The sequence below is a fragment of the Antechinus flavipes genome, chromosome 1 (assembly GCF_016432865.1).
Source record: "Antechinus flavipes isolate AdamAnt ecotype Samford, QLD, Australia chromosome 1, AdamAnt_v2, whole genome shotgun sequence".
NCBI lineage: Eukaryota > Metazoa > Chordata > Mammalia > Dasyuromorphia > Dasyuridae > Antechinus > Antechinus flavipes.
The window spans coordinates 648,149,848-648,177,138 of record NC_067398.1 but is presented as its reverse complement, the minus strand read 5'-3'; the positions used below and the strand labels follow the sequence as shown (position 1 = coordinate 648,177,138).

The 27,291-nt window shown below is 42.1% G+C and overlaps 1 protein-coding gene across 2 annotated transcripts in view; it reads right to left on the bottom strand.

The window, feature by feature from the left end:
• Positions 1-3,274: 3,274 nt before the first annotated feature.
• ARHGAP39 (Rho GTPase activating protein 39) overlaps positions 3,275-27,291 on the bottom strand; it is a 350,045-nt gene continuing 326,028 nt past the window's right edge. For both annotated transcript variants that reach the window (XM_051971244.1, XM_051971245.1), the window contains 5 exons: positions 20,918-20,991; positions 14,721-14,920; positions 11,767-11,858; positions 5,712-5,881; positions 3,275-3,954 (listed from right to left, as the gene is read on the bottom strand). In XM_051971244.1, coding sequence (XP_051827204.1) covers positions 3,760-3,954; positions 5,712-5,881; positions 11,767-11,858; positions 14,721-14,920; positions 20,918-20,991 — 731 coding nt within the window. In that variant the 3' untranslated portion in view covers positions 3,275-3,759. The remainder of the gene's footprint in view (positions 3,955-5,711; positions 5,882-11,766; positions 11,859-14,720; positions 14,921-20,917; positions 20,992-27,291) is intronic.

Here is a 27,291-nt window from a genome sequence, read left to right as displayed (position 1 = left end):
CTATGCCAACCCCACCAGCCCAGAGACCTGCCTTGGACAGCCTCCGGTCCTTGGTGGGGAGAGATTGGTGCCAGAGGACAAGGAAGGGGTGGGGATCCTGCTGGGTGTGGCTGGCAGTTTGGGGACGTGGCTAGAGTCCCACAGGGGCTTGAGGCCAGAACTGGTTCGGCCTTCCTCCCTCTCCATCCTCCCTCACCCCAGTCCCAGGGCTGAGGCAGGAGGAGGAGTGGGGCTATTATTTTGTTCAGTTTTTTTTTTGTTTGTTTTTTTTTTTTTTAATAATAAATAAAAACAATTCTAAAAAAAATAGATATATAAAAACAGGAAAACAAATGAAGTTTTACAACAACAACCAGAACAACCAAAAAACTCCAACATGGAAAATGTACAAACTGGGAGGGGGCCCCACAACACTGGACAGAGCAGGCCCTGTTGTTCTCCTCACCGCCCAAGCCCCTCCCCCCAAGCAGGCTATGAAGAAATGGTATACAAGAAGGGCTTTTCCACATGGACTGGAAGATGGGCTTACCCTGGCACTGGGATCCCCTCTTCCCCAAATAGCCTTGTTCCTAGAGTCTTGCCTTTGCACAGGCAAACATACCCCTCTCCACATCCCATGAGGGTGTAGGTCTGGCTGAAATGGATATGAAATGGGGATGCCGATTTTTCTGGCATTTATTGCAAAGGTCAAAGGACCATCTTGGGCCCTCAAAAGGTATCACTCGGTGGGCTTGCTGTCTCCCTCCTTCCCTGCTGGGTCTTGTCTGTGGAGGGCAGACAACCAGTCTTACTCGGAAGCTGCCTTCCCTGTAGTTCATTTCCTTTGGTGTCGGGGTGGAAGGGACCCCCTGCTGGACCTCCCCTCCCCCCCATCCGTATTCCTCTGAATTTGCCATGGGGCCAGGTATAGAGCAGGGAGCTTGGGATGGGGTGGGGTTGCTTTTTGGTCACGAGCCAAGAAAAGATGCAGAAGAAAACTATGATACCAACTTGCTCTGGGCTGAGGCTGGGTGATGACTGGGGAGATAAATAGCATTTGGATTAAAAGGATTTCATTAGCAAATTTAGTCCTTATATCTCTCACTCTGTCTCTATTTATATCTCTATACAAAGGCTCCGCTGCCACAATGAGTAGGCGGGATAAATTCTGAATTTATAATTACACTAAGAAAAAATACTCTTACCCCCCTCCCCCGGCTCCCACACTACCCTGTGCACAGCCCTGCCTCGGTCCCTCGGCCTCTTCTGCCCCAGCTTGAGTTTGGGGGGATGGGGAGATCTCACTGAGCCAGTCCTTCAGCCGTTTTTGAGGAAGGCCCAGGGAAACCTCTACTTCGCTGGGCCCCCGACAGTCAGTGCTGGCCCCAAGGGACCCTGAAGCCCTCCAGCTCAGAGGGCAGAGGGCTGTTCTGGGAGAAGCCCCAGAGGAGTGGGGGAAGGGCACTTGAGGCAGAAGGTGAGGGACAGGGCTGGGGAGGGGGACATGGCAGCTGGTGGCATCTAAGGCTTGAATCCAAGGGTCTGAAGCCTCGGGAACTTCCCCTCTCCTTTCATCTAGGGATCTGCATCAAACGCAGGGGACAACCTCAGTCTCGCCTGGTCTTGGGGCTGGGGCCAGCAAGGGCGGTTCGGGTGGAAAAGAGGAGCCGACTTAGGCCTAACTTGGGCCCCAGCACGGCTCAAAGACATGCCTCCCATAGACCTAGATTTGGAAGCTCCCTGGGAAGGGCTGGGATTACCTGCTGGCCCCCAAGGACAGTGAGAAGTGGAGCTGGGATCCCCAGGGATTGTATCTGCCAAGAGAAAAGGGACCAGTGACTTGGAGAGAGCAAAGTTGGAAATGTCCTGGGGACAGGAAGAATGGAAAATGGGAGGGAAAGGCTGGAGGAAGGCCCCAGAGTTGTGGCCCCTGGTTCCCTCAAATCAATCCCCTCCCTAGTCCTCAGGGGCCGGCCCTGAGCAGGGGAGGAGGAGAGGGGCTGGCTAGGGTGGTGGTGGTAACTCTATCCTCCCACGGTGGGAGAGTATCAGGAGGGGAAGGGGCAGTGACAGCTTGGCTCTGGGGAGCAGAAGGCACTTTCTTGGGGCACCCTGCTGGGAATGGGGAAGGGGGTTTTTGCCTGTCCTGCCCCTTGCTGTGTCCAAGGTTCCCTGGGTGGGATGGGACTGATTGGACCCAATGGATCCCTGTCCCTGCCCATGGTGACCCTGGGTACCTGACAGTGAATCTGAGGGAATGGGCTGGTTTGGGGACAACTATGGTTAGTGGAAGGAGCCCTGGGCTTGGAATAAGAACTGGGCTCAAATCACAGCTCCTCTAACTATCTGGGTGATTTTGGACAAACATCTTCTCTTTGGGCCTCAGTTTCCTCATCTGTAAAATTGGAGGGGGGAGGTAGGGCAGTCTAGATGATTTCCAAGATTCTTTTGTCCCTGATATCCTGTAGTTCTAAGAGGCCACGGCCAATAGGATAGCTGAGGGAGAAAAGGGAGGAGGCCAACAGCGACTAGAGTACCTGAAGTCACATCTGGTCCCTTAGCTCCTTTGGGGTATTTTGGGAGAGGTATTAGGCTCCTCCACTGTGCCAGGTCCAATGTTAGGGAAGGAGACAGGAAGTCATAGGGACAGAGGGATTTGGGGGAGTCAACAGGAGGCAGGAGCCAGAATAAGAAGGAAATCATGAGGACCCAAACCCCAGCCTGAAGCTGAGGCAGGGGCAGGAGAAGGGGACAATAGAGGAAAGGTCAGAAACTGGGGTAGAAGAAAAGTGAGAGTCAGGCAAAGTGGGTGGTAAAAATGGGGGCCTGGCCTGAGTCTGGAGCCAGGGAAGCAAAGAGGAAGGTCAGGTAACAAAGTGCTTTTAACAATGCTCTCCCAAGGAAATTTCTAACTTCTAAGGGCTGAGGGGCTGAGGTATGGGAACAGGAATAGGTCAAGACACACATGAGACCCTTTCTGCCAAGGGGACCCTTAGCAGCCAGTCCCCCACGTCCTGGCCGAATGGGACATGGGCATGGGTGGTAACCTGCTGTGTAAATGCAACATGGACAAACGCAAAACCAAACCCCAGGGCTGGTGAGTCGTGCTCAGGTGCAGCCCTTCTCTGTGTTGCCCAGCCTGGCCCTGGTCTGGGCTAATAACCAGTCATGCTTATTTCAGGGGCCAATAGATTCCCTCCCCCCTTCCCCTCCCTTCCCCTTTCCCTTCCCCTCCCACCCCCCTCCCCCCTCCCCAGCTGCAGATTTGCAGTGAGGGCTGGGCCCCCCACCCCACTGTTTTCTCCACACACCCAGCTTGTCTCCCCACCCTGTGCTGTGTCCTCCCCACAGGGTGCCTGTCTGCCTGTTCCACCGCTCTGGGCCCACCGGTGCCTCACTCCTCTTCCCGTGCTAACAGGAACAGCCAAGTGGCTACAGCCCATTGGGGGTTGGCCACAGGCCTGGGATTGGCTTGGCTCGGTTCAGCTCAGCTTCCCATCCCCTTCAGGCTCCCCCCGACCTCCGGTGTTTTTCTTAGTTAGCAGTGGGCCAGGTCCGCCACGCCCAGAAGAAGAGTGCAGGAGGGGGCGGGGACTGGGCATCATTTGGCCCCAACTGAATTCCTGGAGAAATCTCCCTGGCCTGGGATGATGCAGACGGACCCCTGTGGGGCAGGTGGGAGCCCTGGCCAGCAGGCAGTCCCCGTCTGTGTCTTACGTCTCTGTGCAGGGTGGGGAGCTGCAGGTGGGTGGGCAGGCATGGGGGCCGACCCCTGCAGTGCTATAGTACTCCCTCCATGAAGCTGGTATCCAGGTGCTGGATGAGGACGCGAAGGAAAGACATTTCCTTACGTGTGTTTTCAAAGATGATACGTGGGTCGTCTGACTGGCAGCGCAGGCAGTTGGGTGCCATCACCATAGCCAGGTTGCTGACATCCATCTTGGTGACGGCCACATTGGCAGGCTGCACAAACACCTGTGTGGGTCAGTAAGAATGTTAAGAAAGCTAAGGAATGTTAAGAAAGCTGTCCGATGGGGACTGGGAACGGGGAATGTGTGTACGGGAGATACTCAAAGCTCTCCTCCATCGGGGCCTGTTTTACTTCACAGCCTTCCAGAGGCTTAGAGATTCTTGTCAAGAAATAACTCCCTCCTGGTGAGTCCTGTTCTCATCTCCATCCTTTGACTTGCCCTAGGAATGCTGACTTTTCCTTCCCAGAACTTGCCCTGCATTCTCTCTTCTTCGTCACTCCTGCTCTCTCCTGAGGCTCAGGCCCACATACAGGAAAGTGCTCAAGACTGAGGTTCCAGGGCCTGGGCCAGGAGGTATCATGGCCTGGTGGAAAGAGCACTTGGTTTAGACTAAGAGTCCCAATTCTGGCTGTGCTATTGACTAGTTGTGTGACTGTGATCTATCTAGTCATGTGTTCCCTCATCTCTACAATGAAGGGATTGATCTAGGCAATCCTTAAGGCCTCCACATCCTATGAAAGAAGGCCCACTTTACTAGATCAGCTCCATGATGGTAACTCTTTCAGCTGGATTCACAAGAGTCCAGAGATGGGGAAAAAAAAAAAAAACAAAAACCTTTCCCTTTATTCAAACTCCTTTATTTTTAACATAAGAAAATCAGCTTAGACAGGGGACGGTTTTGGTTCAAAGTTCCTGGCAGAGCCAAGCCTGTGACATCCTTCTCCTGACAGCACTGTTTTCTGGCTCCCAGTCTCTTCTCACTCTCTCCCTACTGTTTATAGCTTCTGTAGTCTACTTTAAGTCTGGTTTATCATGACACTTACCAGTTGGAGCCTCACAACCAGCCTGTAAGGAAGGTACTGCTTATCCTTGTTTACTAGATACAACTCAGAGAGGTTGTGTGACTGGTCCATGTGTTTCCAGCAAATTTCTAAGCCATTACACAGTCTTCCAGTCCAGCTTCTATCTCAATGCTTCTAGTTTGGACCCCCAAAATTTCTGTTCCGGCTTCTACATGACAGCCATGAGCTCTATTTCCTGGCATTGGAATCACAATCTTTAGCCTTGATTCACAACTGTCCTCTACAGGAGGGCCAGGGTGTTTCACTCCACTATTCCTATTCTACAGGAACTAAGAGAAAATGAATACCCAGGACACAATAAATGAAGGAAAGTACTTGACAACAAAACTTTTTAGAAAGGCACATGTGGTTGCTCATAATAGATCTTACTTCTTCTTGGAGGCAAGTAGGGTTAAGTGACTCACCCAGGCTGACACAGCTAGTATGATTTGAACTTGGGCCTTACTGACCCTAGGACTGGGGCTCTCTCCACTGTACCAGCTGCTCCAGTAGCTTTCACTTCTAGAGTGCCTTAATGTTAATCAAATGCTAATCTCATAATAACACTGTGGGGTTCAAGTATGACTTCCCTTACTTTATAGATGATGAAACTGAGACAGAGAGTATTCTTTATACAAGTAAAATGGAAAGGGAGCAGATCAGCTCAGAATCATGGGCTAGGAAGGGTCCAATCTAGAATTCTAGCTGAGGTCTCCAATGTTCTTGGCTCCAGGGAGCCATCTATCTTCTACTACAGGACATGGCCCTTCTTTAAGGGCACACCCTGATTATGCCCAAACCTCCTACTTGTGCCAAGGTTCTGAGGGACTCCTGTTGTGATAAACTAGGTCTCATGTTCTTAGAACCCAATAACACAGAGAGGTCTAGTTCTAGGGCTGGGAGGCTCAGGGTCCATTACCTGGAGGAAGCGGATGAGGTAGCAGAGCACCATTCTGTTGATCCGGGGCAGGGAGTGGACGACAGCGATGGCGGCCTCAGGGTTTTCATAGTGTGTGATGCACTGCTCATAAAACTCGTGGGGGATAAGGGGCTCTTCCAGCTCTCGATACCAGAGCTTTAGCAGTGATGCTGGGAGGGGAAGAAGACAAAAAGAGAAAAAGGGGGAGACCAGCCCATCAGCATTTGTGTGGTGAGGTTGCTGGAGGCTTCAGCAGGTGGTACTCAGTGGAGCCCTGGTCCTTTCAGAGTTAAGGCAGGTGAGAGAGAGTTGAATAAGTGCAGAGATTCAGGCTAACTTGGCATTCCATCAAAAAACAGTATGGATCAGGAGAGAACTATGAACAAATGTTCCAGGCTTAGCCTGGACTGAAAAGCTAAGGGAAAGAATAGCTGCATCTAGGGCCAATTGTGCCTTCACAGCAAGATTAACCCCTCCAAATCTTCTCCATTCCTCCTCCTATACTGCTGAACACCACAGGAGCAACTAAAAGGATTGTGCCAAACAGATCTAGAAATTCATGTTATAAACTGGGTCCTCACTGCTTTTACTCTTCTGTGGTTGACTGTCATACTCCTCAGAGTGGCTATTCCAAACCTTTTCTGTTCATTTCAAGATCCTGAAATCTCTTTTCACCAGTGAGAAAACTAAGGCCATCATGGGCTTTCTCATTTCCCCTATTCAATGTAGCAAAAAGCCTCTTTATATCTTCACCGGGCTCTTTCTCCTTTGCTCAATGTCTGAAGAAAATTTAGTCCTTTTGTGAAGGGTAAGCCCTCTACTTCTGAGTTCTATGTCTTTTAAGAGTTTGCCTACTTGATTATTTCTGCATCTTCTTGCTTTTACTTCAAGTTCTATTTATCTAATAGAACATAATAAACTCCTTAAGAACAAGAACTATTATTTTTGAATTTGTATCCCTTGAGCTGTACCTAGCACAAATTAAGTGCTCTAAGAAAGGCTTAATAAATTAAGCTTAGTGGGTCCTTCCCCACTTGCCTCCAAACATGCCCAACTTTTCTACATCTTTAAAAACCTTCGCTTGAACAATTCCAATAGATTTGGGATAGAAAATGCCATCCGTATCCAGAGAGAGAACATTGAAGATTGAGGCATACTATTATTTTCCCTTTTTTTTCCCTCATGGTTTTTCCAAACTTTTACCGATCTTGTGATCCTCCATGAAATTCTGAATCTATAACCCTTCTTCCTTTCATAACCAAAATCCTAGAAATAATTGTCAGCATCTGCAATCTCCACTCCATTCCCTCAAAGTCCATTTATTTATCAATCTTTTTAAAAATAATAGCTTATTTTCAAAATATATGCAAAGATAGTTTTCAGCATTCATCCTTGCAAAACCTTGTGTTCTAATTTTCTCTCTCTTCCCTCAGCTCCTCTCCTGCACAGCAAGTATTTTAATATATGTTAAACATGCGCAACTCTTCTATACATATTTCCACAGTTATGCTACACACTAAAAATCAGATCAAAAAAGAAAAAAATGAGAAAGCAAACAAAAAGCAAACAAACAACAACAAAGAAAGTGAAAATATTATGTAGTAATCCACATCTGGATGCAGATGGCTCTCTCTATTACAAGACCATTGGAATTGGCATGCATCACCTTACTGTGGAAAAGAGCCACCTCCATCAGAATTGATTATCATATAATCTTTTTGTTGTTGTGTACAATCAGGTCCTGATTCTGTTCACTTCACTTAACATCAGTTCACATAAGTCTCTTCAGGCCTCTCTGAAATCATCCTGCTGATCATTTCTTATAGAACAATAACATTCCATAACATTCATCTGCCATAACTTATTCAGTTATTCCCCAACTAATAGGCATCCATTTAGTTTCCAGTTCCTTGCCACTACAAATATTTTTGCACGTGTGGGTCCTAAAACTTTATGCTCTCTTTGGTTATTAATTCTTTTGAAATCCAACTTCTAACACTAACACTCTACTGAAACTACTCAAATATAACTTGGAATCCCTTAATTTTTAAATTCAATGTTGTTTTCTCTGTCATCACACCTTTTGCTCCACTTTCAACTTTTGATACACTGTTGATGACATTCTCTTAGTATGAGTTTCTCCTTTTCTGGTTTCTATAATAATACTCCCTCCTTATTCTTCTGCCTAAAAGATGTTTCTTGGTGTCCCTTAGTCTCTCTCTTCTGCCCCATAAATGTGGGTGTTTCCTAAAGCTTTTTAGGGACTCCCTTTCATTCTCTCTTTATACCCTTATTAATCTCATCAAGAAAGATAAATTATTATCTTTACACAAATGACTCCCAAATCTATATAGCTAGGCTTAGTCTCTCTATACAGTTTTGTGTTACAAACTGCTTCCTAAAATAATATTATAAGAAATGATCAGCAGGCTGATTTCAGAAAAGCCTAGAAAGACTTACATGAACTTTTACTAAGTAAAGTAAGTAGAACCAAAGGATATCATACACACAAAAAAAATTAAGTGATAATCAATTGTGATGGACTTGTCTCTTCTACAGTGAGGTTCTTCAAGGCAATTCCAATAGACTTGGGATGGAAAGTGCCATCCCACATACAGAGAGAGAACTATGATCAAAGCATAGTATTTTCATCTTTTTGTTATTTGTTTGCTTGTTTTTTTCCCCTTTCTCATGTTTTTTCTTGGTTTTTATTGTACAGCATGATGAATATGGAAATATGTTTAGAAAAGTACATGTTTAATCTATATCAGATTGCTTACTACCTTGGGGGACACCGAGAAGGGCGGGGAAAAGAGGGAGAAAATTTTAGAACAAAAAGTTTTGCAAAGGTGAGTGATGAAAACTTTCTTTGTATGTATTTGGAAAAATTAAATGTTACTTTAAAAAAAAAAAAACAAACCCTGTTTCCTAAACATTTTCACCTGGACATTACTACCTCAAATTCAACATATACAAAATGGTACTCATAATCTAATCCCTTAAATTACATTATTTTTATTGAGGGTACTACCAAACTCCCAGTTACTCAGATTGACAAATTAAAAATCTTTAATTCTTAAAAAAAAATTCTAAAAGTTTTTGTTAATATTTTTTGGTTTCATATCATCTTTACCTCCCTTTTATCTATCACAAAGTCATTTCTTATAACAAAGAATAAAAAAGAGGAGAGAAATAGTTGTTTATTTATTGCTCATTCATAGTCAATTCTTCATGACTCTGAACGATAATGCCCTTGAAAAGATGTTCTTGGCAAAAGTACTGGAGTGATTTGACATTTTCTTTTCTAGTGGGTTAAGGAAAAAACGGGTTAAGTGACTTGATTAGAGTCACAAAGTGAACACTTATCTGAGCCTGGATCTGAACTGAGATCTTTCTGACTCCAGGCCCAGTGCACTATCTACCGAATCACACAGCAGCCTCCAGTTCAGTAAAACTAACCAACACATCAAAAAAATCTGACATATTTGGGTCCCACAATCATATTGCCCCATCTATGCAAAGAAACCGGGGAAGGTAACCTTCTAATCATGTGATAGTTTGTTCTTTCCTCACTCTCAAGTACCATTTAATCATTTACCAAGTCTTATTGGTAAATCTACATCTCTCTTTATTCTTTTTTTTCCCCTTGCTACTAACAAAACCTCTACCTCTCCCTCTTCCCCCCTCCCCTTCTCTCTTTCTCTCTTTTTCTTGCTACTAACCAAACAACCATCCTAATTCATATCTTTACTACCTCTTGACTAAACTAGAATTACTCTCCCTGAGTCCATTTTCTTTTTTCTAAGAGAACTGAGATTAGCAAAGCAAGTGGTTAATTGTGGGAATTGTAACTCAATTTTGGAGCTATTTCAGTTCCATTTCTATTCAGTTATAGTCTAGTCCAACTTCTGTCTTGTGAGAAAACTTGATTCAATTATAGGAACTAGAAGAAAATCTTATTGTATTATTTAAAGCTAGCCCTGTACAACTGGGATACTGTACCAACTTTACCTGTTGTTTAGAGAGCCTTAATAAAGGAGTTAGATCCAAAAATTGATGCAAGTAGTCTTCTAACAATTGAACATCTCAAACAACCCATATATCTTCTCTGTAAATTAGCCCTGTACTGATCAATTAACTTCCATGTTCCTTTGATTGTTTATAAACACTTGGGGGTAGTGGGGCATATCTTTTTCCTGAATTCAGGGAAATGCACCTGTTTGCTCTTTGACATCCAATCTATAAAATCTTTAATCTTTCATCTAATTAGAAATCAGATTATTTAATGCTGCATTGTTGTCTTTTAATTAGTTGACCTTATTTGATTGTTTTTAATGCATAAAAGTCTGTCTCTTCCCATTTTCTGGACCCAGACCTAAGCTGTGGAGATCTGGGGCCAGTTTGTTGGGCAACTGCCATGCACTGCTTTCTAAATAGATATGCTGGGGAAAAGGACTCACGTGTGCAAAAATGTTTGTGGCAGCCCTTTTTGTAGTGGCAAGAAACTGGAAACGGAGTGGCTGCCTATCAGTTGGGAAATGGCTGAATAAGTTATGGTATATGAATGTAATAGAATATTATTGAAATGATGATGAGAATGATTTCAGAGAACTGGAGAGACTTACAGGAACTAAGTGAAATGAGCAGAACCAGGAGATCATGGTACATGGCAACAACAGGATGATCAAGTTTAGTGACTTTTCAACAATGAGGTGATTTAGGCCAGTTCCAATGATCTTGTGATGGAGAGAGCCATTTGCACCCAGAGAGAGGACTGTGGGGACTGTGTGTGGGTCACAACATAGCATTTTCACCTTTTTTGTTTTTGCTTGCATTTTGTTTCCTTTCTCATTTTTTCCCTTTTTGATTTTATTTTTCTTGTGCAGCATTTGTGGAAATATGGATAGAAGAATTGCATATCTTTAACATATATTGGATTCCTTACTGTCCAGGGGAAGGGGTGGGGGAAGGGAGAGAAAAACATTTGGAACACAAAGTTCTGAATGTTGAAACCTATCTATGCATATGTTTTGGAAATCAAAAGCTTTAAAATTAAAAATAATAATTCAATATGCTGAGAATAAACTTTTGTTTCCTCAGTCATTTCTTTTATCTTTTATCTATCATACTTCTCTTGTGTATCTTCTATATAGCTGCCCAAACAATTGTGCTTGTGTACAAATCCAGACAGGCCACTACTTGGTTAAAAAACATTTTATCTATGAAATAGAGTTCAAACTCCTTTGTTTAGCATTCAGTGTCCTCCACAATCAGGATCTAACTAACTTTTCCATATTAATCTTACATCATTCCTCTTCATGTACAAATCGTTCAGGCCAAACTGGATGAGTCACTTTGTCCTAAGCATGCATTCCATTTTCCTGACTCCTGGCCTCATTATTTTCCTTGTCTATAGTGTTCTCACTTTGCTTCTCTGCCCAATGAATCTCTTCTATCCTTTAAAATTCCATCTAAATATTAACTCTCTATGAAGTCTTCCTTATTTCTATCATATCCTCCTTATGACTATCAGCACCCTGAGGCCAGAACTACCTTATTTAAACTTTATATTATATTCAGGATTGAACATAGAACTATTCTGAAATAGCAGGTCTTTAAATGGTAATTATGTATGATGTCTATGCAGTAAATATATGTGGCATGTATATCATAATATTCATTACATATTCACTAAAACTGAATATGTAATTTTGAAAGAGGAAGTGTATTTGTGGATAACTCTACTAGGATATGTGTGATGTGTTAGGTTGCTAATTTCTATGAGTTACATTGCATGCAGAAGATACAGGAGAGTCCATCTTGTGGCCTAGTAGGCCAGGTTGGCTAGGATAGACATTATAGTATTTAACTATCTCACCCTTCAGGAATGAATGAGGTAGAGGAGAGTTAGTGATGGATATTACAGTGATAGAAGTTTTAGCTCCCAAGAAAACCTGGGTCTTCTCTGCAGTTTTCCTCAATGTTGGACCTTGTGTCAAGGAGGGTAGATGTGTTATGTCTAAAATCTCAATATTTCTCTCTGCTCCACACTTACCAGGGACATGGGGGTCCTCCAGCCCTGTGGGGATCTTCCACTGATCCACCTGAAGCTTCAGAGCATTCACCTCATCAATGTCTCCAGGGACTCTGTGTGTGTGTGTGTGTGAGAGAGAGAGAGAGAGAGAGACAGAGAACTTTGGATGAATTTCTCTAAAGACATTTCCTATTCCCAGTAAGCTATCATAAAAGAGGGAGGAATAAGCATTTATCTAACACCTATTACATGCCAGACACTGTACTAAGTACTTTACCCAATAACACCAGGAGATAGATGCTATTATTACCTCGATTAAACTGAAGCAAATGGAGGTGAAGTGATTTACTCAGGATTACAGCTAATCTGTGACTGAAGCTAGATTTGAATTCTGGTCTTCCTGATGCCCAGCCAACATTCTAACCACTGTGCAATCAATACCCAGTCTGGCACACAGTCTTTGATGTTTCTTGTGGTTCAAACTGTCAAAGTGGGCATTGGGGACCATTTACCGTTAACTACAAAAGACTCATTTCTTCTCACTGCCCTCACCCAGATTTTGGGTGTTCTTGATCTGTGTCTTAAGAATTGGGAAACATGACTTGCCTCCATCCTTTGTTGGGGGACACACACTGATCTGTGGGTGCAGAACATATCCCAAGCTCCTTCCCCTCTTTATTCATCTCCCAAATAACCAGGCTAGGTTGAATGGTCTCTGGGGCCCCTGTGAGCTCTAGACCAACATCTGTGACTCTGCAGCTCCCATTTCTATGGTGGTCTAAAAACTGGCAAAGCATTTTTCTTCAACCAGCAGGACTGAGGTGTTTATTATATGTCAGGCACTGTGTTGAATGCTCAGGATAGAATAAAAAGCAAAACACAGTCCCAGTCCGCAAGGAGCTACATTCTAATGGGGGAGACAATATGCAAATAGCTAAGCATGTAGTAGGTGGGCAAGCCTGAAAAAAGGAATGGGATCAAGAGAGAAGAGTTTCTAGTACAAGGAACAGCAAAGCCAGTGGAGCTGGTCAGGGTCACACAGCTATTAAATGCCTGAGGCTAGATTTGAACTCAGGTCTTCCTGACCCTCTGAGAGGTTACACGCACAGCACAGAAGAAATCATCTAGTTCAAACTCATTTTACACAGAAGGAAACCCAGGGTCCAAAGATACAAAGTGATCTAATCATGCTTCCAAAGCTGGGCCTCTACTTCAACTTCTCTTGACTCTCAGAGCAGTGCTTTCTAACTTCTACCACTTCTAAGGCCCCATCTAGACTCCAATGTGATGCTTGAGTGAAGGGGGAATAAAGGATAAGATAAAGAAAGACTTAGCAGCTAGTAACAAAGTGGGTTAGGCAGAGAGAAAATGCTGGAAAAGAAGTCAGTGCAGGGTAGAAAGCTAGTAGCTGGTAATGTGGGCTCCATGCAAGGCTCCTCAGAAGGGCTGCCTAGACTGGAACTAATCCTGGCATCCAGGATCTAAGGGCAAGAACTGCAGCAGCACCCTGATTCTTTGGGAGTCAGAGATTACTCAGTTCTTTCTGGTGGCTTCCAGAGCCAGACCCAGGATGAGAACTGCAGAACTATGCAGGCCACCTTTCCTCCTCTCTGACTCTATTATTATGACACAGATTATGGTGTGGGAAATAACTTTGGATGAATTTCTCTACAGACATTTCCTACCTAGGAGAGCAGTCTTGTAGAAGAAGGGACTGACTACAACTAACTGGCTGCTAATCAATTACCACTAAAGAAGCAGGCAAGCTTATCTGGATCTTGATGGGGAGGGGATCCAATGACCAATTTTCAAAGTCAGAGAGGTAAGCCCCAAAATCCCAGTAAAATCACTGTCCATCAGGCCACCTTTTTTTTTTTTTCATAGCCATTATCCAAGGGAGCAACACTTATGGAGATAGAACCTAATAAGTTCTTCTGAAAGAAGTCTTTACCTCCTCAGCAATCACAGTTACTAAAGATCCAGAAAAGAAAGGTTTACCACCAAAATTCTTAGCAGTGTCATATGGCTTCAACTCTGTTGGGCTGCTCCACATTATTTGAATGCCAAATGTATGCTTGCCAAAAAGATTATCTTATAGAGAACTTACACAAGGCACGTGCTTACAAGATGGTCAGGAAAAACAATACTTTCAAGGTCTCTCTTAAGAACTTTAGAATTGATTGTGTGACATGGGAGACACTGGCACAGGACTGTCTAGCATAGTGTGCCATCATCAGAGAAGGTGCTGTGCTTTAAGAGGAAAGCAGAATTGAATTAGCTCAGAAGAAATGGGAGATGCACAAAGTTAGAGAAGCTGCCCCAAATGTTCATAGGGACTCTTTGTATCTGACCTGTGACAGAGCATCGTGAGCTTGTATTGGGTCTGATGAGCCAGTCAGACAAACTGTGACTCGACACTTACATGGTGGTGTCATTTTGGTCCTCTTTAAGAATGAAGGACAACAACTAACCAACCATATGGCTTAATACCAAAAACAGATATTAGTTTTGTAAATGGAAATGTCATTCAAGAAAATGTTTTCCTATCAATCCTATTAGGGCAGTGCACCCTAAGGACCATGGAGCATTTCCATCTGACTTGCAACTGTCTTCACTTAATAGAAAGTGAGCTGCAAGAGTGCAGGGACTGTCTGGCTTTTCTTTTGGTATCCCCAGTAAACAGCACAATGATATGCATATAATAAGGACTTAATAGATACTTTTTCTTTCATTGATTCATTTAGAGGCCATTCCTCCCAATTTACAAAATTGCACCCAGGAAAAGTAAAGTGATGTGCCCAGGATAACCTGGCTAAGAGCTGGAACCTTTGCTTCCTCAGCCACTCCCTTGTTGACCTGGAATCTGGACCCAGGGCCTTGGACTATAAATCCAGCCCTTGTTTGGTGTATTGTCACCCTATGGGGAACAGGCCGGGACCTGTGGCCCTGCTTCCCCAGCTCCTGTCCCAAGGTACCTGAATATGCCTTCAGTCTGGTCCCCATTGAGGGCCAACACCTCCTCAGAAAGTCGTGTCTGCACCCAGGGCAGCTGTCGATCAGGGTAGCGCTCTTTCTGCATAGCCAGAATATCTTGAAGAGCACTGCCAAACATGGATGGACTGAAGACAGCATTCTTTGCATGTCGGATTTCCTCCATGTTAGGCTTCTTCAGGCCCTAGGAAGGTAAATATGTTGAAAGATAAAGTGAATAGGGTTTTATAGGTAACCTTATGCCAGGGAACTTAGGGAAAACAATATGGGGGTCTGGGAGGAAAATTCAACAAAGGGAACGAGAAACCCATATGATCATGATGCTCAAGGAACTCTGGAGAACACACAGGATCCAAGTACCATAGGCATGGGATAAAGTCTTCCCCTATCACAGAGCTAGAGAAAAACAAAGCTTGCTATATACATGTATTTGTGTGTGTGAGAACAGGTAGGAATTCAAGCTCATAGGCAGCAGAAAACCCAACTTTTGGTTTGAAACATATCAATAACCTCAAAGTCACAGAGGGAACCTCAGAGATCATATTAGTCCAATTCCTTTTTTTTTTTTTTTTAAACAAGAATCACCTCTATAACATAGTCATTAAGTAGTCTCTAGTGACTCCAGCCAAATCTCATATAATTTCTGGGTGGCTCTAATTATCACTACTAATTTGGTCTTCTAGACAGGTAGAACAAATTCAGTACCTCTTCCTCATGACAGCCTTTCAATATCCAAAGGCTATTATTGTGTGTGTTGGCCCCTTTTTTAGACTTAACACAATAAGTTCCAATTTGCTATGGTTTTGAGGAATCTCACCATCTTGGTCACAAAATAGTGCCTATCACTGAACAGAATGGCTAAATTGAGGTCTGATCAGAAAGGACTTTTGCTCTTCAGGTTTAGGACACTATGCCTCTCCTTATGTAGACTGAAGTTGCATAAGGTTTTTTGGTTGTTATGTCACACTACTAACTCAACAATACTGAGCTTTCACAAGTCCACTAAAAGATCTAATACCTTTTTTTCAGATGAAAGAAAATAGATCATAGCACTGGATAGATGTATTTGAGAGTCATCTGTCTGTAGATAATTGCACAATTAGGCATTGATGAAATCACCAAGGAATATAGTATACAGAAGAGAGACAAGAAAAGAAAAGGACCAGGGACAGAGCCTTGTGGAATGTTCATACTGAACAGCCAAGGAATGACTGATGTCCAGCAATGGGCTTTGAGGAGGAATTTGTCAGCTAGGCAGAAGAATCAGGAGTGAGCAGTATCACAGAACCCAAGGAAAAACAGAATACTAACCAAGAAGATGTGGCTGACAGTGTCAAAAGATGAATATAAGGTTAATGAGAATGAGGAAGAGAAGAAGCCTTCAGATTAAGCTGTTAAAAGATTGTTGATAATATTTGAGATAACGATTTTAATAGGATGGTACTCTTGGAAGCCAGAATGTAAAGGGGTTGAGTGCATAGATAGAGAGTATAAAGCTAACAAGTATTAAATGCTTGGCTTTAAAAAGTTTAAGACTGTATGGACACACACATATATATATACACACACATATATGCATGCATATATTGTACACGTACACACATAATACACATAGATGCTGTATATTTACACTCATATATATATATACATATATATATACACACACACACATATATATAGACACACACACACACACACACACACACATATATAGACACACACACACACACACACACACACACACACACACACATATATATACACACACACACATACACACACACAGAGGAAATGTGAATAGAAACAGTAGGATCAGGTTTTCTTGGGATTTAAAATACCTGAGTATGTTTATAGAAAACAAGGGAGGAGCCAGAGAAAAATTAATGATGAGAGAAAAAGAATGATTAAGGGAATGAGGAAGATGTGAAAGGGAATGGGATCAGGAGTGTAAGTAGAAAGGTAGGTTTTGACAAGATAAGTTATCTCTTCCTCAAAGATTAGAGCAAAAAATGAAAGAATAGAGGATGATACAGAAAAATCCTGAGATGAATAAGAGAATAAAAAATTGTATTACAGATATTTTTAAATTTCTCAATAAACTAGAATGTGAAGTCATCTACTAGTGAGCAAAGTAAAATCCTGGGGGCCTGAAGAGAAAGAAAAAGGTCTGGAAAGGAGTATGCTGGAGGGAATATTAGGATGCCTGTATATCAAGGAAGTCTAGATGAGATCATATAATGTCAATTTGGAGTACATCCTACCAACATATCTTTGAATTCTTCCAGTGGCAGTCAACAGCCCAGGGGTATGGAAAGTAGCAATAGAGTATTCTGATTGTGAAGATGACCTACAATAGGAGGATTAGCTAAAAAAATTAGGGATGTTTCACCGGGAGAAGAGAGATTCTGTTTATTCTGCCTAAACTCAGGGGACAGAATTAGGAATAGCAGGTGGAAGTTGCAAAGACAAACACATACATTTAAACTTGACATAAAGAAAACCTTCCTAACTATAGAGGTATTTAAATGAACTAGCTCCAGAGGTGGTAGGCTACTCCTCCCTGGGGGACTCAAAGCAGAGGCTGAAGGAATGTTATTAAGGAATTCTGGTTTAGGTATAGATTGGATTAGATGACCTGGGGGTTCTTTTGAACTCTTGAGATAGTGATGCTATGTCACATGCTATGTCACTGTCCTCATTGGTCCTGGGATGAGCCTATTATAGAAACTGGGCATGTAGGGAGAAGGAGTCATACAATATTCTTCCCTTCCAGGTATTCACCTAGAGGAAGCACCCAAATGACAAATCATGAATTGGGGAAATATGTACAGACAGTTCTTACTTTGCAGAAGTGGACTGTTTTACAGATTTCTATATAAAACAATTTTTATGTAATAAAAATTTGGGGAAGAGAGGGAAGGAGGGAGGAAGGTGGCTTTGGGTCTATGGAGGGAGGGTGACGGCACATGGTTCAAATACAAATGGAGGCTGGGGACAGAGAAGTGAGAGCAGGAGGAGAAAAACATTGGAGCTGGAGGCAGACATGTTGGGCCTGGCTAGAACCAAGAGAAAAAAATATACCAGGGGCACACATGTGTCGGGTGGCTGGAAATGGATACAGACAAGAGAGGATGGATGGGTGACCTGCAGGGGCCAGAGCCAGACACTAGGTACCCAACTAAGATGGATGACAGGCAGACATGCAGGGACCAGACACAAAGGAAGGTGGGTAAAATAGGACAAAGGTTTCCTTTCTCAGGGCAGAAGGGTTTTAAGTTAGGCTCCAGATCTGGTGGCAGTGATGGTCTCTTTGAATCAGTTCTACTTTCACTTGGAGAGTTTTTTTGATGGGAGGTGGTAATAAGTCACAGAGCACTGAGCCGAGATGCAGGAGTAGATAGAAAGATTAAGAGAGAAAGCACAGTTCTATACAGTAAAGTTAACAGTAATTTTTGGGAATGAGAATTTTTCAGAATTCTTAAATTTACCTAATATGAATTTATATAAAGAACTGTATAAAATTTTATGGGTCTATTGACTATGAAAATGTGGGGCTATGTTCACAGCACCACTTTTTAACATTGTCAAGAATTGAAAAAGAATCGAATGCGCACCAATCAGAGAATGTCTAAACAAGTTGTGGCACGTGGATATAATGGGACATGACTGTGCCATCATAAGAAAAGATAAATTTGAAGAATCAGAGAAATATGGAAAGACACATAAAATGAAACGATTAAATAGAGCTGGGAAAATAACATATACATTGACAGAAATGCAAATGGAAGAGAACAGTACAAAGAAATTGAACATAGTATAATTATAATGATTAAGCTTGGCAATATAGAAGAATTGGGAAAATGTATCTCTGTTCCTTCACGCAAAGGGGTTTCCGTTATGGTACATATGCTGTCAAGACTCGGTGAATATAATGATTATTTTTTCTTTTCTTTCTTTCTTTCTTTCTTTTTTTTTTTGATTGAGACAATTGGAGTTAAGTGACTTGCCCAAGGTCACACAGCTAGGAGGCATTAAGTGTCTGAGGCCATATATGAACTCAGGTAGTCCTGACTTCAGGACTGGTGCTCTACCCACTGCACCACTTAGTTGCCTTAATGATTGGTTTTTGCATAACTGTTTTTCTTTTTTCTTTTGAAATCTTTGTTAGAAGGAAAATTTCACTAGATTAGGGAAGGTTAGAATATTTTTGTAAAAGATATTATGAAGTGGACTGCTAATTAGTTATTGGATGGTCACTCCTTTTTGAGATTCTTCTCAGTTTTAAAATTATATGGTTTTGTGACTGTCAATTGAAAGAACGGGGTGATGGAGAAGGAGATACTTGCAGATAGGCAAGTTTTAGTTTAAGCAGTTAATCAATAAGCATTTATTAAGTGCCTACTATGTGCCAAGTACAGTACTAAGAACTGGGTGGAAAAACAAAGGCAAAAGACATTTTCTGCCTTTGAGGAGTTGATAATCTAATGGGGGAAGATAGCAAGCAAATAACTATGTACAAACAAGCTATGCACAGGATTAAAACATAATCAATAGAGAGAAAACATTAGAACTAATAGAGACTAGGAAAAGCTTTTGTAGAAAATAGGATTTCACTTGGAACTTGAAGCCAAGAGAGAGAGATGTAAATATATTTCACAACCAGTGAAAATGCCAAGAACCAAGAGATGGAATGTCTTGTTCAAGGCGATTGTATGAAAAAGTACCTCGAGAGGGGGAGGGAGGGAGGGAGAAAGAAGGAAAGAGGAAGAGAGAGGGAGAGGGAAAAGGAGAGGGAGAGAGAGAGAAAGAGAGAGAGAGAGAGTGTGTGTATGTGTCCAAACAGTGGATTTTATATTTAATCATGGTAATGATAGTCAGTTACTACTACAGAAAGAGAGTAGCTGGCACAAGAGACTCAAGATGCAGAAGTGTGCTGAATCCAGCTCCAAGCCTGACATTTTTAGTGTGAGCATTTACACTTTAGAAATGGGCTCAAGTTATTGTTTAGTTGACTGAGAAAACTAAAGAAAACTAAAGATGCAGTAAAAATGCAGATTGTGGGTTGTGTACACACTTCTACCTGTGAAAAGATGGCTGTTTTAACAGCAAACCTTGTAGATATCTTCTAGCTCTAAATCCTCAATCCTATCGTTTCTTTATGGAGTCCCTGCTGGGGAATACGACTGCCACCACGTGGTCAAAATGGCCAGTGTTGTTATTCCCTAAAAGCCAGATTCCTCAGAAATAGCTATAAGGGCATGAGGATCATAAAAAGCCATCTCTCAGAGTCCAGTGAGAGCAAAAGTGTTCACAGGGCTCCTGGTACTGCCCTTGTGCCCAGGGATCCTCTTCATAAGTTGGGTAAATCTCTGGCTACAGTTTTACCTTTTTAGCTTCTTAACTCTCTCTGCCTAGCAAAGTGCAGTGGAAAGAACCCTTTGTAGAATGCCAAAGGGAAGGTAACAGCCTTTATTCTGAGTGCCTCAGGGAGTACTCTATAAGCTTCCAATACCTTAATCATAATTATCATCAACATTATCTGGGCTCTTCAAGGCAGGGAAAGTATGTGTAGACAGCTAGAGATAGGGTCACTGTGATTTGATATTGGGAGACTAGTTTCTTGACATCCTTTTGCTTAAGTTCTTTCAGAACACAAGCTTGAAGGATTTGTAACTTAGCATCCAGGTCTTGCTCATTTGACACTAGTTTTTCTATAAAAACTTTTCGATTACCCTGTTCTCACAAGGATCCCTCTCCTGTCTTTGCTCTGGCTCTGGCCTATCTTGCCTTTGCTACTTGTAAAGCTCTTAGCATTTCATGTCCAGAACTGTCTTTCCAAATATGGCTGTGGCATTAGAGTTTGCATAGGACTGCCTTGGAAGGGGCCAGGATATTATCTGTTAGAGTCAAGGGGAGAGGCTGAGTGAAAAATCTGAAAGAAGATGAACCATACAAGTACATATATATAAACATTCAGCAGGGCCCTGTTGTCTACACTGACAAGCCTATGTGCTACCATATACAATTTCTGCCCCTCTCCTTCCTTCTGAGATTAAGAGGAACAAAGAAGGCTTCTTGGAGAAGTTTTTCCTGGGGATCCTTCTCTAAGCCAGGTGGCCCAGGCCCATTCTACCAGCCCTGCAAAAGGAGCCAAAGGAAAAGGAAGGAAAGAGACCAATACCTTTTTGGCTCCTGTCAAAGCAGCCTTCTGGAGCTTGTTGTAACAATACTTGGCATATGTGCTTATCGCCACCCCTGAAAGAAAAAATAAACACAGTTAAACCTCCATGCCTCATGAAGGAAGTTGGAATCTAGTTCAACCTAGCTCTAGTAGGCAGAAGGAAGAATGGAAAAAAGAAAGGGCAAAAACTCCCTAAATTGGAACTCCCAAACTTGAACTCTGGTAGAATTTCTGCAGCAGTAGTACCCTTTAGGAAATGGAACTGTGTCTTCTAGCCAAGAAGGTGGATGGAAAATGGAACAACAGTATTGCTGTCAGTGTGATGTGACAGTGTAAAAGTGGGTCCATGTGTTTGAGTCTTTGTATTTGAGTTTTAGTTCATGTATATATGAGTATAAGAATGTATAGATAAAAGAACATGGCTGTGTTAGCTTATAGGTGAGTCTACATGGTTTACAATCTATGACTATCAGAAAATGAGTGTACCAGTGTCATTCCCTGGAGGGCGTAGGTGTATGCATGAATTTATTTAATATCAACATCCACCCACTGATCCTCTGGGAACGAGAGCCAAAGATACATTGGTAGCTCTCTATCACTTTTTTTTTTTTTAAAGAGGGGAGGCATGTCTTCTGTTTTAGATGAGGACCCCAGATGCCATTTCTATTTGCTAGCAGGTCTAGAGGGGTGAAATGGAAAGAATGTTGGACTGGGCAGCAGAAGCTGGGCTTAAATGCTAGTTCCAATATTACTAATTGGGTGACCTCTATCAAATCATTTCACTTGTTTGAGCCTCAGTCTCCTCATCTCCAGAAAAGATAATATTCCTAAGATAATCAATACTACAGGGACATAAGGAAAATATTTGGTAAATCTTGGTGTTTTAAACACAAGATCTGTATTTATTATTTTTGGTTGTTTTCCTGCCCTGTGAGTCTGCCAGTACATCTTGGTGCCTCTAGTATACCTCTGATACTGCTTTACTGAAGGGTAGGAACTGTCCTAATTACTGGCTGAGCCTTTAATGGTCAAATCTAGACATCTCTGGGATTATAGTGAGACAGCTGGTAGCCCAGTGGATAGAATACTGGGTTTGCAGTCAGGAAAACTTGAGTTCAAATGCAGCCCCAGATACTTCCTAGCTGTGTGACCCTGGACAAGTCATTTTTACCTATGTGCCTTAGTTTCCTCAACTGCAAAATGAGGATAATAATAGCATTTATTTCACAGTGTTGTTGGGAGCAACAAGTGAGTTATTTGTAAAGCTCTTTGCAAAAAGCTCTTTAAAGTGCCATGTAAAAGCCGTATAAGTAAATAAAACAATAAAAAATCACTGTTTTCCTTGGCCTAGTCCTATTGGCCACAGAATCTTGGTTCTGATTGCATCATCTAATTTTGCTAACCTGATACTAGTCTTGAAGGTAAAATGAGTTAGTTCAGAAATCCTGATAACTAGAAGTCTTCAAGAATTGGTTGGATGGTCTCTTGTTGGAGACACAGTAGAGGAAATTTCTGCTTAGATAAAATTAGACTAGAATGTCACTGTATTATCTTTGACTTTGCTGTCTTCATTAACAGCCTTATCTTACACATGATGCCTTTATATCATGTCATGGTTATAGCAGGCAGTAAATGCATATTGATTAACTTATTATAGGACTGAATTAAAATGAATGCTCAATAGCAAACTTAAGTTTATCACCTGAATGGACATGTCAAACAAGGGGATCTCCAGTGAAGCATAATTTATCAATTCCAAGGAGTCAGGTTGCTTTAGGGAGAGGAAATAAGGGGAAAGTAGGAGGTAGAATTAGGGATGTTTTCACACCTCATTTCTGTCATTTCAATAATTCATTGAGGCAGCTGCTTTGTTTCTCAAGACAGATTTCTTTTTCCAAACTGAGGAAAGTATGAAAATAGCAAGTGCTATGGCAAAAGACCATGCTGGAGATTTGGGGCTGGACAGAAACCTCCTAAGAAAGGAAGCTGATAGGGATATCTTTAGAAGTCATATTAAATATGGGTTTGGGCAAAAAGGCTAGAATGATATGGAGGTGACAGTCCGCTAAATTCTGCCTTAGACCAACCACACGGAATAGTTTGTTTGGTTCTGGACAGCATATTTTAGGAAGAATATTGAAAAGCTGGAGAGTATCCAGAGGAAGGGAACCTAGATGGTGAGGGGGACAGGAAACCATCCTACATGAGGAGAAACTGGGAATGTTTATCCTGGAAAATAGAAGGGATATGAGAGCTATTTTCAAGTATATGAAGGACTGTCATGTGGAAAAGGAATTAGATTGTCACTATTTAGCCCCAGAGGGCTTAACCAGAAACAATGGGTGGAAGTGACAAAAGAGATATATTGATTTGATAAGGAAAACCTTCTAATAATCTAACAGTGGCACGAACTACTGTGCTAGGTAGTGAAGACCTTTGAAGATCTATAAGTTGTGGCTGACTGACCGTCAGTTTTAAAATCTGTTCAAATAAGCTGGATTAAATCCTAGCTTCTTAAATTGTGGGTTGTGCCCCCATACGGGATCTCGAGATTATGACTTCTTATCAGTAAATATTTGATTTGTAAACCTCTTTTATATGCCTATAAATCTGGGGTTATGTAAAAATTTTTCAGACAAAAAGGAGTCACAAGTGGAAAAGTTTAAGAAGCCCTAGTTAAATGACTTCTGAGCTCCCTTCTAATTCTGAGGTCCTGGACTCCATGAGGAGAGGGTGACTGAAGGAGGAAGGAAGAGGTGGGAGGAGGGTTTCAAGAGCATTTCAGGGTCAGGCTAGAGAGATTCAGAACTTCTGCCCTTGCTTTCCTCTTTCCATGAGGCAGTGAATCAGAGCTTCTTATGATAAGGACTGGAACATCATCTGATCCAGATCCTGTGTTTTATAGAGATGGAAATGGAGGCCTAGAGAGGGAAAATACTTTGTCCAAGGTCTTAGGCACTATGTAATGGAATTAAAATTCAAACCCAGGTTTTCTGATCCTAAACCTAGGCCTCTTTCCACTATGTTGGTATTTACTAACAAATAATGCACACTGCTATTATGATTTCTTATGACTTTCTTTACGACTTCTTCATAGGAAGGTTGAAGCGGTCTACATGGATTCCTATTGAGAGTGGCTGTGGGAAGTCAGTGGGCAGAAAGATGTCTCCCACTCTTGTAGTGCAGGGACACAGCTCTCAGTGGTATAAAGGCTGCTGTGGGGTTCCACAAAGACTCTGGGATCATGGCCCTTCCGGTTGTGTGTTTATACAACTCCACAGGGATCACCTTCAAGGCACATTTCTCCTGGCTCTATCAATGAGGGACTCTATCTCCATTCCTACTGGCGGCTTTCCAGATGCTGTAGGATTTCATAAAGGCTAATTCTCAGGATGCATTCCCACTTCTCCTTATTAGAGAAGCTGTAATGCTTTGGAGTACCAGGCTTTTCACATGGCACATTAGAAAGCACTTTGTCCCAGAAAGTAGTCATAGACTACAACAAAAGAGTTGAAAGAGGAATCAGGAGCTTTGTTAGAATTCCTGGGCTCAGCTCAAGTACTACCTCCTATATGACTGTCTCAGTTACTAGTGCTCCCCTCTTCATCAACTAATCAGATAACAAGCATTTATGAGGTGTCTCTGTGCCAGGCACTTTTTAGCACTGGGAATGCCTAAACAAAAATGAAATAGTTCTTCCATTTTTCTGTGAGAGAATTATGTTCATAATTAATTTTATAATAAATATTTATAATGTACATTTTATAATAATTTTATATACCTAAGTATTTAAAAACACATATAAAATGAAGACAAAGTAACTTCAAGGGAAGAGGGTACTAGCATCTGGGGGGATTATGAAAGGCCATATATGATCTGAGCTTTGGAAGAAAATCAGAATTCTACAAGTGCAGATGAGGAAGGGCATTGCAAGCATGAGGAAACCTGTGGAAAAGCTAAAGAGGGGAAACAGTAGGTTGTACATGAAGAACAGTAACAAGGTTAGTGAGGGTGGAATGTAGAGTATGTGAAGGAAAGTAATGAATAAGTCTGGAAAGGTCTATTGTGTGTGTGTGTGTGTGTGTGTGTGTGTGTGTATGTATGTATGTAAATACACACACACATAAACATAAATAATTTATCTAAGCATATTATGTTCTTCCTCAACAACTTTAAGCTCCTTGAGGGCAGGGTCTGTTGAGTGTTTTTCTCTGAATTCCTAGCACCTAGCACAGTACAAGACATGTAAGTGGGAGCTTAATAATTACTTGTTAAATTAATGATTCCAACAATACCAAAATAGATATAGCTATTAAAATAATCCTGGACAAGTGGTCATTTATTCTTCCCTTAAAGACTTTGAGTGATGGGAAACTAATTGCTATACAAGGCAGCCCATGCACTTTTAGACAGCTCTAATTGTTAGGAAGTTTTTCTTTCTATGGAGCTAAAAATCTGCAGCTCTACAATCTATTCTTTGGCCCTGTCTCTGCCCTCTACAGCCAAGTATATGAAGATAAGTTATCCTGCCTCTCTAACTCTTCTCTTTTTCTAAAAAAATCTCCAGTTCATTTAGTGATCCTTAAACAATTTCGTGTTCAGTCCTCTCTCTGTCCTGGTGCCCTTTTCTGGACCTACCTCAGTTTTTTATTAGCTTCTGTAATATGTGATACAAAAATCCAGATATGGTCTGACCAAAGGAGAGAAGAATGGAATAGCTTTGTTCTGGACACTATTTCAATGAATGCAGTCCAGATCATGTTAGCATTTTTGGCTGCCATGGCACAATGCTAATTTATAGTGAACTTACATTCCACTAAGATTTCCGGATCTTAATGCAAGAGCATTGCTACACCTCCTCCATCTCGTGAACTGTGAATTTTATATTTATCCCTATTGAATTTCAATATTAATAAAGACAAAATAATTTCAAGGGAAAGAAGGTAAGAAATATTCCATTTTATTCCATTCAGTTCATCACTCCATCCTGTTGGGACCTCTGGAAACCTTCCTGATTCTATCAATGTTTTAGCTCTCTTTGTCCCAGTTTTCAGTCATCTTCTTATGACTAGCATTTTTTCCCATATATTTTACTGACTCAAGTATGGCTTCTGTGGGCTTGTTAATCCTAAGGAATGGGGCCAAGTACTCTACTTTTTCCATTTTCCTGAACCTTGTGACAGAGTTTTTACTGTCTGACAGAGGTAGGAAGACAATCTATGGAGAAATCTTCTCTGCAGAGATAAATAGGCCAAGGCATCTGGAAAGAAAGTCAGGGACTCCTGTACATCTGCCCCAACAAGACCAAATCTGAGGGGCAGTAAAAAAGCAGTGTATTATGAGAAGATATTCCCTTGTAAATGGGAGCTCAGAAGGACGGGTAACTGTTGGAATCCTTACTAACTGCTAAGTAATTAGAGTTGATCTAATCTTACAAGAAATTGTTTTGGCCAGAACCTGAAACAAGGTACTAAGTAGAACTAATCAAGACAAGGCTTGTGTTCCCACCTTTACTCATTGGACTCCACAAGTATGCTAGCTTCACAAAGTACACTTTCTACACCACACCTTAAAGCTCTTTGGGCCAGAGAGCACTATGGGAGAAAACCCATAATCCCATTCTCTCGAAGGTTCACATATAAGGCGAGACAGCCATTCCAGAATACATTTTTTCCTCTTGGCTGGCTGATCGCGCTAGACTCGAGAGAAACGACTCTGCTGCAGAGAACACTTTTGACGGATTTCAGTGGAGCTACGCCAGAAGCCCTCTCTGTTGGAGGCAGAAGAAAGCAGAGGCAGAGGCTGAAGGACAGAACCTTTGGATTTGGAGACATCCGAAGGGCTCTAAGCCTCTAAACCGGCTGTGCCCTGAGAAGAACAAACTCCAACATTTGAACTCTAACATTTGGCGCCCAACGTGGGGCCAGCTCCAACTCTTCATGTCATTCCGCTGAAATCTCGACTTGTAGCGTCTTCACTCTCAAGCCCCTCTTCGACTGGCCCATTGGCCTATTTATGCTCCTTCCAGAGAGAGGGATTATGGGTAGTTCTACTTAGTACCTTGTTTCAGGTTCTGCCCAAAACATCTTCTTGTAAGATTAGATCAACTCTAATTACTTAGCAGTTAGTAAGGATTCCAACAGGTAACTCCATGGGTTTCTTAGCCTGGTCATTCCCCAGCAGACCAGGCTGTGGATTAGGCTACTATTGGTCTACAGTCCAGAAAAATGAGTCTATCTCACTTACAGAGAAGACTTGATCAAGACAATTTACAGTGGCTGGCTGTGGGCATCCTTGAGGAAGTAGCCAGTGACACATACTTACCTATCTAGGCCAACATTTTGGCATGAAAAGAGTGGCCCTGCTCCCATTCC